Source organism: Marmota marmota, unplaced genomic scaffold, assembly GCF_001458135.2.
Source record: "Marmota marmota marmota unplaced genomic scaffold, marMar, whole genome shotgun sequence".
NCBI classification, from domain to species: domain Eukaryota; kingdom Metazoa; phylum Chordata; class Mammalia; order Rodentia; family Sciuridae; genus Marmota; species Marmota marmota.
Window position 1 is genome coordinate 24,225,767 of NW_026000142.1, and position 13,904 is coordinate 24,239,670.

At 39.1% G+C, this 13,904-nt stretch overlaps 1 protein-coding gene and 1 long non-coding RNA gene across 2 annotated transcripts in view; both read left to right on the top strand.

Moving 5' to 3' along the window:
- The first annotated feature begins 415 nt into the window (after positions 1-415).
- Positions 416-3,523, top strand: LOC125611386. The gene is made up of 2 exons (XR_007341570.1): positions 416-585; positions 2,208-3,523. It is a non-coding gene; the product is annotated as an uncharacterized LOC125611386 (long non-coding RNA).
- Positions 3,524-4,937: 1,414 nt separating this feature from the next.
- The window catches only part of Nampt (nicotinamide phosphoribosyltransferase), a 45,985-nt gene continuing 37,018 nt past the window's right edge, over positions 4,938-13,904 (top strand). The window contains exon 1 of the mRNA XM_048786120.1: positions 4,938-4,974. Coding sequence (XP_048642077.1) covers positions 4,953-4,974 — 22 coding nt within the window. The 5' untranslated portion in view covers positions 4,938-4,952. The remainder of the gene's footprint in view (positions 4,975-13,904) is intronic.

Sequence of the window (13,904 nt, forward strand, 5' to 3'; positions counted from 1 at the left end):
TTCCCTCTATTTCTCTGTAGCCTCAACATACAAGAGGAAACATCATTCTTGACTTTCTGAGTCTGGCTTATTGCACTAACCTGATGTTCTCCAATTCTGCCTACTTACCTGCAAATGATGTTTCATTCTTCTTTAGTGCTGCATAAAACTCCATTGTGTCTATGTGCCACATTTCTTTATCCATTCATTCATTGGCGGGCACCTGGACTGGTTCCACAACTCGGCTGTTGTGAATTGTACTGCTGTAAATATGGGTATCCAAGTGTCAACATAAGATGCTGACTTTTAAAGGAGAGTGAGAGAGAGAGAGAGAGAGAGAGAGATTTAATATTTATTTTTTTTTTTTTAGTTTTCGGCGGACACAACATCTTTGTATGTATGTGGTGCTGAGGATGGAACCCGGGCCGCACGCACACCAGGCGAGTGTGCTACCGCTTGAGCCACATCCCCAGCCCTAGTTCTTTGAGATACATAATGAGGAGTGGTATAGCTGGGTCATATGGAGGTTCCATTCCTGGCCTTTTGAGGAACCTCCATATTGATCTCCATAGTGATTGTATGAATTTACAATCCCACCCACAGTGTGTAAGTGTTCCTTTTCTCCCATATCTTTGCCCAGCGTTTATTATTTGTATTTTTGATGATTGCCATTCTAACTGGAGATGAAATCTCAGTATCGTTTTGATTCCCATTTCCCTGATTGGTGAAGATGTTGAACACCTTACCATATATTTGTTGATCACTGATATTTCTTCTTTTGAGAAATGTCTGTTTGCACATCTATTAACTTATTTGTATTAAGTTATTTTATGTTCTGAATATTGATCCTCTGTCAGAAGATTGGCAAAGATTTTCTCTCAGTCTGTAGGCTCTATCTTCACTTTCTTAATTGTTTTCTTTGCTGCGCAGAAGCTTTTTAATTTAATGTCATTCCACTTATTATTTCTTGGTTTTATTTCCTGAGCTTTAGGAGTCTGATTAAGAGAATCTATTCCTGCAGCCATGATTTGGAATGTTGATCCTGTGTGTTCTTCTAGTATCTGCAAAGTTTCTGTTCTAATTCCTAAGTCTCTGATGGACTTCAAACTGACTTTTTCTTACTGGATAAGAGATAGGAATCTAAATTCATTCTTCTACATATGGATGTCTAATTTTCTAAGCCCCACTTGTTTAAAAAGCTGTCTTTTCTCCAGTGTATGTTTTTGGGAGCTTTAATGACTATATTTTTTCAGGTTTGTCTCTGTGTCTTCTATTCACATGTCTTTTTTTTTTTAACAATAGTTCTATAGTATAATTTGAGATCCAGTTTCACGATGCCTCTGGCATTGCTCTTTTTGCTCAGAATTGCTTTGGCCGTTCTTCCATATGAATTTTAATTCTACTTTTTCTAGTTCTGTGAAGAATGTCATTGGTATTTTGATGAGGATTGCATTAAATCTGTAGATACTTTTGGTAATATGGCTCTTTTAACAATATGAATTCTGCCTATTCATGAATATGGCAGGTCTTTTCATCTTCTGGTGTTTTCTTCAGTTTATTTCTTCTGTGTTCTAATTTTTACTGTAGAAGTCTTTCACCTCCTTGGTAAGATTTATTCCTGGGTGGGTGGTGATTGTTGCTTTTTGAGGCTATTTTGAATGAAATTGTTTTTCTTATTTCTTTTTCAGCAGATTCATTGTTAGTCTATGGAAAATCTATTGATTTGGGTGTGTTGATTTTGAATACTGCTACTTTGTTGAATTTGTTTATCAGTTCCAGAAGTCTTCTGGTGGAGTTTGTTGAATCTTCTATGTATAAGATCATACTGTCTACAGTGAAAACTTGACTTCTTCCTTTCCTTTTTGTATCCATTTTATATCCTTCTCTTGACTAATTGCTCTGGCTAAAATTTTGAGTACTATATTGAATAAGAGTGGTAAGAGTGAACATCCATGTCTTATTCCAAATTTTAGAGGAAATGCTTTCAGTTTTTTCTCATTCAATATGATGTTGGCCTTGGGTTTGTCATATATACGCTTTATAATATCGAGGTTAAGTTCCCTGTTTTTTACATGAGGAATATAGCAACTTTTTTTCCCTTCTGTCTTCATTTGGAATAGATAGTTATCCTTGAAATGGGAAAATGGAGTAATAAATACCCAACTCATTTATTTACTGTTTGGCCATTTTCCAAAAATGTATTTTATTTATTTGTATATACCCAATAGATGAATAACAACAAAAGAAGAAACATATAAGAAAAAAACTTCCAAGATCATTTCAAATGAAATGTGAAGAAAAAGAATTCCCACCTTATTTGTGTAGAGTTGGTCTCAAGGCATCCTGTGATTGCAAAAACACAGAATTGGGGTAAGAGGGGAATGGGAAGCCAGAATCAGGAAGAATGGAATTGGGGAAATTGAAAGCTACAAAGACTGCTAGAAACAAATGGCCAAGAAGTTTTATAAATGAAACCAAAGAATGGATAAGGGCACACATTTATTCTGAAGAATGGAAGCATTTGGGGACTGGGCCCCATTCAGATATCAATACAGAGAAAGGAGAAATCCAGATAGTAGTCAGAAATTCAGTAGGCAAGCAGGGAGTCTCATACCTGCTTGAAGTCTAATAGAAACCTCAAGACTAAGCTGTCCAAAATGAATTCTTGATTTGATTTTCTAAATGTTTCCTTTCCTAGTTGTCTATAACTCATTTAGTTTAACCACCTGATAGTTAAAGACATAAACTAAGAATCGCCATTAATCCTACTCTTCTCTCCACGAAACCCTCATGCTATCCCCCACTCCAGTCTCTTGTGCTCTCTCGTTCTCTCTCTCTCTCTCACACACACACACACACACACACACGCACACATACACCTTATTCCTCAACAAGTCCTCTGTACTCTGCTTCCAGATACCTCATATTGACCCATCTCTGCACATCTCACACCTGCTCTCTTATTCGGAGCCACCATCAACTCTCTCACAGACTACAATGACCACTTCAGTGGATCCTGTGCTTGCACGCTTACCCCCATCCTCTATTTTTCACACAGCAGCCACACTGATGCAAAATTGAGGGGCAGCTTTAGAGCATCCAATTTAGATCAGAGCATCAAAGTCTCAAGAATACAGAAAGAATATGGATTGCCGAACCATCATTTAATTCCTGCACTGCTTTGGGGGCAGTGAGAATGTAGCAATCAATATGTCTAACTGCATGAGAGTTCCTAATACACTTCATGAGGGTTGCTTTAAAGGAGGGAAACTAATTCTTGGATATTTTGCATATGTTTTCTCTAGAAGATGATTTTCCCCTTGAAGGCAAAGATTCCAATGCATCATTCCTTATAGAGCCAACAAAATTTTGAGCACAGTAGGTAGGTTTGTCAACTTTTCATTACTTAAAAAAGTACATGGTAAACTTAAAAAGATAAGAGATTTGTTTTGGCTCACAGTTTCAGAGGTTTTGGTCCATGGTCATTAGTCCATGGCTTTTGGGCCTATGGTGAAGCAGCATATTATGGTAGAAGTGCATCTCAGAGAAAGCCTATAACTTATGGCCAGAAGTGAAAGAAAAAGACTGGGGTCCTACTATCAACTTGGGTATGCTCTGGTTACTCCAAATGCCTCCCACAAAGCTTTACCTCTTAGAGGTTCTTCAAACTCTCAATGTGCTATACTGGGGACCCAGCCTCTAACACATGGGCCTTCAGGGATTCAATTATCCAAATCATAGCAATAGATTAAATGTTAATGGAGGGGATAGGAAGGGCAGCAGAATAAAATAGACATTATTATTGCTGTATGTATATAGGTGACTGTATGACCAATGTGATTCTGCAACCTGTACAATCAGAAAAATGAGAAATTATACCCCATTTGATTCAAATGTATGAGTTGTCAAGATCATTGTACTGTCATGTGTAACTAATAAAAAAAGAGGCCACTCTTCAGAGAGTAAAAGAAAGTTATTAAATATGAATTGCATAAGAGCAAAGACCTTTTTCATCTTCTTTACCATTTGGAACAGCAGAACATAGTAGCTGCTTAATGAAAATGTAAAAAAAAAATGTTAATGGAAATGAATAAAGGCCTTTCTGAGAATGCAGCCAGCCCTCTGAGCCTAACCTAAGCCTGACCTTCCTCTTCATCAATGGTAATTGTGAATATTTTATTCAATCAATTACTGTCCATACATTTAATTCCAAATCTCTAGACAAAATGTATTGTTTTGCTGTGTTTATATACCAGCTAGAACAGTGCTGCATGAAATTAAGTGACCAAGAAATGCTTTCAGATGGTAGTGATGACAATTTATCTTAAAAATGCTCACATTGATTTTTAAGTCTAAACATAACACACTAAAAAGTGTCTATGTACATAAGAATTATTATTGATAATTTGAGTATCAATGCTCTGTTAGACTCAGTATAATGATATAATGGGCACAGTAATGTAAGGTTATAATGAAATGAGATTAGTTCATTACGCATATATGAAAATAAGTCACTGTTGTACATTTACTCCTTAGAGATACAATCAATCTGGAAAAAAAGTACAAACACTTGCTAGCCCATACAAAATTCTATGATCCTGCATAAGGAGTAAACATGGTTTTTTGTTGCTTTAAAGTAGCAAAAATTGGTTGGGTAGGATTGGGAGGAAGTGGGGAGTGGTATATACATGTACATCTTCTGCCTAGGTTGATTCTAGGGTACCAGGAAGACTATTAGAGTTCTATTCGCATTAAGACAGCCTTGGGCTATTGGAAGAAATTATTATAAAGTCACTGTGAATGATAGAGATATCTGCAATGGTGAGATTATTTCTACTTAATAAAGAAGGAGACAGTGAGTCAAATCCAAGCAGGTTCCTTCATGTACACAATTCATTCTGAGATATCTGGGCTCCTAGTTGGCAGTGATGTGTGATCATTGTTGTTGCCATTCCTAACCCCCTTCCTCCTCGATGGAAGAGCTGGCCTCCCACTGTAGAGACCAAATGTGCCAGCATTCTCACTTTCTCAGCCTTTTTTGCAGTTAAAGTGTGGACATGCCCTCAACCTGGATAGAAGGGCCAAGGAAAGTCTGTTGGGGTCTTCTTGAAAGGGTTTTCACACATAATAAAGAACAAAACCCCATTTGCCCTTCTGTTTCTGTGTTTTTATATGAGGGTACTATATTTGGATCAATATAGGCAACTTGTGACCCCATAGAGATGAATCTTCATGAGAATAAAGAGGGGAGGGGGGAATCTTTATATTTTTCAGTTACTCAATCCACCCTAGAAAAGCCTACCTAAGACTTTCTTTTATGGATGAAATTAAAACCCTATTCTTTAAGCCCCCCTTTTCCCCTTTCAAACTATTAAAATTTTTTTTGTTTTTTCCTCATATTTTTACTGGTACATTATAGTTGTATATAACTATAGGATTTGTTGTCACATATTCTTACACGCACACAATATAACAATATAATTTAGCCAATATATGCCACTTCTAATTTAGCTACATAGTTGCTTGTAACCAAAAGCATCCTGAGAATAGTGAAGAGAGATTTAAAAAAAAAAAAATTAAACCAGAATGGTGCCATTCAAATATCCTCTAGGCAAGCTCTCAGAAAGTTGTCTTAAGTGTTTTAGATGAGAGAATTATGAAAGCCAGAATTATTTTGAAAGGTATGCTAAAAGTTCAAATTACCATTGGGCCAAGAGCCTTACCTAGCACTACAACTTACAAAGCATGAAGCCACCTAAGAAGTACAGCTATAGGACGTGTGGCTGCAGAGGATGCCAGGCAGGCTAGAAAAGGCCACCATGCATCAGAGCAAAGAGAAGTGAGAATGACCCCCAAATCCAAAAATAACCAAAGCATTGAAACTAGTCTGTTAGAGACATTGGGAAGATAGGAGCTGGGATAATTTGGAAGAGGAAAAGAAGAATATAAGTCCTAAATCATTTTGTTTGTTTCAGTTTGTTTTTTTTAATTATCCCCCAAAGTGGCTATGACCTGGAAAAATAAAAGAAAATCTAGAATGATGATTTATTATGTGAGTGTCTAAAGTATCATAGGTGTGATTCAGTAGAACAAAACATTTTCAAACCTTGGTTAGGACCATGGGCTTTAATTATATTAGAGTTTCATTGTTTCTGTTGGGTTTGGTTTGGGTTTTGGTTTTTCAGACCTAGGACTTTGCACACACTGGGAAGCACTCTATCACCAATCCTCACTTCAGCTCAATTACATTGGATTATTTTAACTAAATAATATGTACAGACATGCTGCTCAGTTTTAGTGGCTGTGTTCATTCTTATTGAGTTTGGATGAATTTGAAGAACAGGTTAAATGAAGTATCTGTGTAGAACCTAGTCCATGTATTCAATCTATAATTCTGAATTTCAGAGCAGGCCACAAGGATTTCTCTTTGCATGAGGAACCTCTGCCATCCTATGAAAAATGAAGAAAAGTTCTTTCAGACAGATAGTGGGCCCCTAGGACAGTATGATTAACACCCCAGACAAAGATGGGATAAAAGGGTTCCCAAGCTTCTGACTAATAAGTGCTACAGGTGAATAGCAAACTCACCATCAGCAAAGAGCTAGTTAGCCTAGACCTGGAACTCTTCCTTGGGTGTGTAGGAAGGCTGCTCGTAAGATAGACAAGTGGTTTCTTCCTCTGGAACCTATAGCAAAGCTCTGTGGCACAAGGAATAGCAAGTACTAGGTCCAGCCTGCCTTTGGAGAAAACACTCTCACCATGGATTCTGAGGGGTAGATGAGGAATAATTTCTAAAAGAAGCAAAGACAGCAAACTTCCTCTTTTTACAGATGCTACTAGCCAATATCTGTGAAATATATCCATTGGTTCTGCCAGCTTGTATGGCCAAAGTATCAGTACCCCACAGACCAAAGTAGGTAAAATGAGGAAAGAAAGTAGAAATGGGAGGCAGAACCCCCCCCCCCTTATTTTTTTCTAGAAAAGGAGAGAGAAGCTGTGATGACTGGAAGGAAGTGGGACGAAGTTCTACAATAGAAATTTGGATATGGGCAAGCAACACAATCTACCACAGGACCCCCCCCACCCTGCTTTTGCTGATGATGAAAATTGTTTGGCTTTTTTTTTTTAAGATGCATGAAATTCAGAAATGTTTATATCAAGATGTCAGCAAAAAGGGAGGATTTGGAGGTTCAGAGGCAAGAAGGGGGTGACTGATGCAAGGGATCTGAAGAGACTGGTAGGACAGAAAAGGGTGGGGCAGCACAAGGAAAGACACCTCTTTCTGAGCCTGGTAAAGAAAGAAAGCATTGTGGAGGCCTGGTTAATCTATCAGGATTAACCAGGGCACGCTGTGGTTAACAACTTCTGAAATCCATGGCTTTCAACAAGAAAGGTTTATTTCTCACTCACATCACACATCCAGTGTCTCTTGTTTCCGTGTTGTTTGAATTTCACGATTTAGATGACCAGATTAGCCCCCATCTGGAATATTGCAGTCTGTGAGAGAATGAAAAAGGAAAATGGCAAACCACGCATCAGCTCTTAACATTGCTCCTGAAAAGCGATGCACATCTCTCAGATCGTATTTCATGGCAAGAGCCACTCACATGACCATGCCTGAGTTCAGCAGATCAGGAAGTAGAGGAGGAGCTGTGCACACAGTGAACAGTACAATAGCACTTTGGACATAGGCAAACGACACAACCCACAAAGGGCCATCCTGCTTTTAATGGTGATCAAAGATGCTCCTGCACTCATTCACTCAACATTTACTAAGCCCCTACTTACATGCCCGCCACTACACTTTATTCTAAGACTAGACCTCCATCTAAGTCAGACCTCTGCCCTCATAGATGTCATAGTTGAGGGAGTTCCTACCTGATAGCTTTGGTTTTTCTTACTGGCACAGGAGACAATGTCATCTGCTAAAAGAGAGGCAATTGTTCAAAGGTAGTAGTTTAAGAAGAGTGGTAGATATTTCAAACACTACTGAGCAAAATGGGAAAAAAGCTGAATTGGGGAAATAAAAGGATTGCCAGATGGCACCACATGTCCTTCTAAGGATGGCTAACTCATGGCTGTGTGATGTTCCCTAGCAGGAACAGTAGCCTGAAACACTAAGAGCCAAGAAAAGGTGAGGAACTTAGGACTAGAGGGCTAGGAGATGAGGGAGCCAAAGCTGATTTGGGCAATATGAAGGAATAGGGTCCACGCAAGATCATAAGGAAGAAAGTCATGAGAACATGCTGGGCCAGAAACAAAGGTCTTGAGAGCTAAGGTTAGGTGTATTGGGAGGAGAGTAAGTGAAACAGAAAGGCAGGATGTACAGATCAGGGAATGTACTGCTGCCCTTTTAAGCTTTACAGGAGGAGCAGCTCTTAGTCTAGAAGAATGGAGGGTGTGGAAACTGGGTGAAGCCCAGTTGATCTTTATCCAAGCTTTAATTATTTCTCAGAAGTTGTCCCTGGAGACAAAGCTTATATGGACATGCAGTTTTACATTGATCTCACAATCTAATCTTGGGAGATAATGAATTACCTCTGTTGTTCTGTCTACCCTCACTCCAGACCCTAGTCATTTCACAGCCCTTCAACAGAAGGGCATCTCGTCTTAAAGTTCTTTCTCAGTGTTTCTTCGTACAGCACTGTGCATAGGCTAGGTGTTTGTACATACCTCTTGAATAGAATCATAATGGGATTGGTTCTTTTTCCTGCTTTCTACTCCCTAGCAGGAATTTTCAGACTCTTAGGCATTGGAGTTTATAAACATTCAGCAATTTTAAGAACATCTTTCTCTGAACAAGACAAAATGGTGTTCATCCCCAAATCATGCAAAGTAAGGTGGAAACACTAAGATAGGGGGAGGGATAAGAAAACAGGATGGGAGAAAATTTTTAAATCATTTCAAGAAAAAAGGTCTCTTTAGTTCAGTTTTATTGAGATAGAATTTATACACAATTCATCAATTTTAAGTATAGAATTCAATGAATATTGACAAATGTACATAGTTGTACAGCCACTACTCTGTATACCATTTCCATTACCCCAGAAATTCCCCTGATAGCCCTGATTGACTGAAAGTCAATCTGACTTCCTTAGACTGAGCCCCTCTTTGGGTATGCTTTCTTTCACAATAGTTTTGTCTTGTCTTGAATTTCATATCAATAGAATCATACAGCACGTAGTCATTCATGTTCAACTTTTTTAGGAAAACCAGTCATATGTGAAGTATTTGAAAATAGTTTATAGGTTAGAGAAAGGCAAGGAAAATAGTAAGGTTCACCAGTCAAGGTGTCCACCTACTTTGGTTTCAGGCTAAATAAAATTGTCCCCCCCCAAAATCAGGTTTTATGTGTTATTTACTGTCAGATCAGGCGAGGCAGGCAGCGACCAAAGGAGGCAGATTTAAAAGGGCCGCTGAACGAGGCTTTATTGAGATATCACTCGCGGGCGGAACTCGATCAGACCCACAGAGGTGACAGGGGAAGGGTCTGAGGAGAAATCGCGTGGAAGCTCCACCGGACTGGACTTTTATGGGGCTTACAGCAGGAAGGGAAGGGCTCAGAACAGGAAAAGGTGTTTCTAGGGTCCCTTGCCCCCTTGGAGTTGGTCAGGTGAGTTGGCTGAACTCCAGGATTGGCCAGGGGGTCCTGCTGATTGACAGGTGTTAGTCAGGAGATCTGGCTGATTGACAGGCATTTCCACCGGCATCTGATTGATGTTCTTTTCCCGTGTGGGCTGCTTTGTTCTAAGTAGCCACCAAGTCACCACCAAGTTGCCACCACCGACCTAAAATTTACATTTTTCTGACACTCAGCAAAAATGTGTAAACATTAAAACTAAAAATGTGTATCTAGATGCCACTGGATACTTCTTTCTTGTACTAGAACTGATTAGCATACCTTGTTTTGATAAAACATTGAATTAAAAGACATTGATATCTTTTTATAGTTCTAACAATCTGATTCCCTCAGCCATTGATTTGGTCTATCGAATCTCAAACAAGTGGCCTTCTACAAAAGTTATAAGTGATGATGACAATCAAATCCCTAAATGTAACATCATAACATGCACGATTGCTTACTTTTAAAGATTAATTTAAACCTTTTGTTTTTGCTTTCTGCCCTTATTTTCCATTTTATTTGATTGGAATTGAAAAAAAATGATTTAGATATACTGGAAAGCAAAAACTAACAAAGATGGTAACATAAGACTTGTCATATCGTATACATAGAATATAGGAAGAAATCGGGTAGGATACAAGACTTACATAAGAGTTTAACATCAGATTGCTGATCATCTCAGCATTGCCCAGAAAATAGTGGGTGAGGAGAGTATAGACAGTCAGACATCAAACACACCACCAAGGTACAAAACTACTTTGCAATGGAATGTTTGTGAAAAATCTATACATCTGCACCAATTCTTATCGTTTGTGGATCATGGTTACTCTAGACTTTTGTACTTTTAGACTAAGACTCAGTAGTTTTCTGTATCTCTTTGTGGTTGTAAAAGTCTCAGCAGACTGAGTCATTTTAGAGTGTTGCACTGAAAAATAATTAGTTCTATGAAGATAACCTATGTCTTTCTGTAGACAAGGCCTTTTCCTAGGAAATTAGAGCTCTGGGAGGTCCCAAGAGGGCCTTGGAAATTTGAATAAGAAAAAGAACTAAGTTTAATTTTTAAAAGCTTATCTTTTACATCTGTCTTTGTGACAACTGTTGCTAAATGGTATTTCTAGAGGTGAGTAAAAAGGGAGATAAATAGGACCACTGTCAGGGGTTGCAGGTGGGTGAGTTCAACACCTACCTCTCTTGAGTCTTCTGTTTTCGTGGGTTTTTTTCTCCCTGAAGTGCAATAAGATCAGAATATCTGAGACAACTTTTAAAATATCAAAGTGCATCAGAGGCTGTCTACTAGTGTGTGTAGAAAACAGGAGTGTAGCAGTTAATACCCACTTTGATCAAATGTGACTTTCAGGTCTTTCACAGCACTCTGAGGGTTAGAAACAAGGAATTGGTGGACCAATTTGCTGTGCTTAATTGGCTGTTTGGTAAAAATAGTAGACTAACCCAGAGTTTTTAATTACATGAGGAGGGCATTTGAGTCTATATATTAGTTATTACTTGTGATGTTGTAGTGACCAGAGAGAAACAGATTCTCAGATATTTTACATGCTACTGAAAGATCTCAGATACTAAATACTAGCATTATGATTTGGACATGAGGTCTCTTCTAAAAGCACATATGTTAATACAGGAATGTTTGGAGGTGAAATGATTGGATTTTGAGAGCTATAGCCCAACAACCCATCCTAGTTTGAATGGACTGGTTGGTAACTGTAGGCAGGTAGGGTATGGCTGGAGGAAGGGGGTTACTGGAATGTGTCCTGGAAGGGTTTATCTTCCCTGTGGTCCCTGATCTACCTTCTGGTACTTCCTGGCTGTCATGAATGGAACAGTGCTCCTCTACCACACTCTTCTGCCATGATGTTCAGCCTCACCTTGAGCCCACAGCAATGGATGTGGCCAACCATGAATCAAACCTCTCTAACCATGAGCCAAAATAAGCTTTGCCTCCTTTAAGTTGTTCTGGTAAGGTGTTTTGGTTACAGCAATGCAAAGCTAACTAATACAACTAATTTTTAAGTTGCCTTTCAAGAGAAGTCATTTCAAAATGAAATTCTGTCTTTGTATTTGGTGATAATTTTTTATTTCTAAACCCTGATTAATTCAAAATTGTTATGGAACAACCATGTAGAATGTACAATCATAAGAATATGCCTAATTCTGTCTTCAGCAAACGTGATCTTCTATGAGTCACATGACTTTTGTGTTACTCAGCTTTCTGTTGCTGTGACAAAATACCTGAGATAATCAACTTGGAAGGAGGAAAGGTTGATTTTGGCTCATGGTTTTAGAGATTTCAGTAGATGGTTGCTTTGGGCCAATGGGGCCATAGCATACCATGGTGGAAGCACATGGTAGAGGAAGCAGCTCACTTCTGAGGCCAGAAAACAGTGGAAAGAGAGGCAGAGGGGCCAAAAGCCCTTTAAGGGCATTCCCTCAGTTACCTCTTAAAGCTTCCACCTCCCGATAAGCCAAGGGCTGGTGACCAAGTCTTTAGCATATGGATCTTCAGAAGATATTTAAGATCCAAACCATAATAACTGATTGCCATCTATTCTTCTAGAGAATGCTGTGGGGACTGAGTTCAATACTACTTGTGCAGGCCTTATTCCTGCTTTTAACAAGCTATGTCAGTACATATGCAAGGTTAACATGTTTTTTACTTGTACTGATATTTGGCTTTTTCATTTTAAAACTGCAAATTCAACTCAAAGATTGCAAGATCAAATTTGCCTTTTTTTTAAAGTGCTACCATAAACAAAGCCCACTTTGTAATCAGAATCCTATTTTTTTTTCTGCATAAAACAGCATAGAACAATGGTCAGTTGTAAATACATGGATTCCAGAAAACTCAACAAATAAGAATTTGTCCTGTAAGTAAAGTAGGTTATGTAAATTTTAAGTGAATGAAGAAAAAAACACCAAATTAAGAGGGGCTAAAGGATCTTTTTCTTTCTTTGAAATACACTGCCTAATCTAACAAAATCTCCCCAATTCAAGTTTCTAAAAAATTACCTAAATTACAATTTTTTTAAAAAAAAATTAATTCCCCAGCAGAGAATTCAGATTTTGTTTTTAACAATAAAGCATTAATAACAAAAAAATTAAATAACTTTCCCCAGTAAACATGGGATCAAACAAATTAACAAGGAAAAAAGGAAACTTCGTTTTAAACCTTATTGCTGAAAATAATTCGAAATGTATTTGCAGTATTTACTACCATGGTAAGCGCCTGAAGATCTCTCTCAATTCCACGATCTTTGCCCTATTTTCTACCTAACTATATGGATAAAGGCAAGGATGTGTGTTGTCTTCAAGACATAGTCTGGACCTAAAGGCTTTGATTTGAAGCAATATCAACCATATTCCTAGTTTCCCTGAGATATAGCTTCCAATTCACAAGTTCCTCCCCCCCCCCCCCGGGGGGGATGAGACTTCTGCCATTGATTTTCATTAAATTGCTTTTCTCTACTTATAGCTTGTAAACCTAAATCGTAGAAACTTTTTTTTTAAACGAACATGAACATGCAAAGGGAATACTAATGTTTTGTCAAAATGCAACTATGAATAAGAAGTAAGTGGGTGGTCTTATGGTATTTCAGTGAAGTCATCAGACGTCATCTCACTTCTTTATTTGGGGGTCGCAAACTCGTTTTCCAGGATTTAACAAGTATAAGGATAATAAAAAGTCAGTTTCGCACCCTATCAAAGCCGTGGCTGGCTGCCTTTTACTTCCCGGCAATATTAGATTCAATTAGATCCTGTCCCTTCAAAAGCTGTGAAGGCTGTATTCAACCTCCGCCTTACGAAATGGACAATTTTCTCCAGGAAAGTCAAGGCATCCTTCAAAGGATCTAAGACCTCAGTCACCAGAGTCGACGAAAGCGGAGTCCACGCGTCAAATTAAAGGACCCTCAGACCTCATTCGTCACCGCAGCTCCTCGGATTCTAAACAGAGGGCTAGGAGGGTAAGGAGGGATGAGGCCAAGAGCTTCATCCTTAATCCAAGAGGGAGACAAAAGTAACTGAGCGCGTGCAGAGTCCAGGCGGGAGCAGTGGGAGGCCCTCAGGGCTTCAGGTGGACTCGGAGAACCCGCCTGGACTGGGTAGAGGGACAGGAAAATCCCAACTGGCGCGGGCGAATTGGCTCCCTGCAAGAGGGGGAGGCTGGGAACGCCCCCCAGGTCCCGCCCCTCCGCGCTGGCAGAGAAATGAAACCTAGGCGAGGGCCCAGGTCACGCGCCCAGGCGGCAGGCCGCTCGAGCTTCCCGGGTCGGGCGTCTCCGAGGCAGAGCGC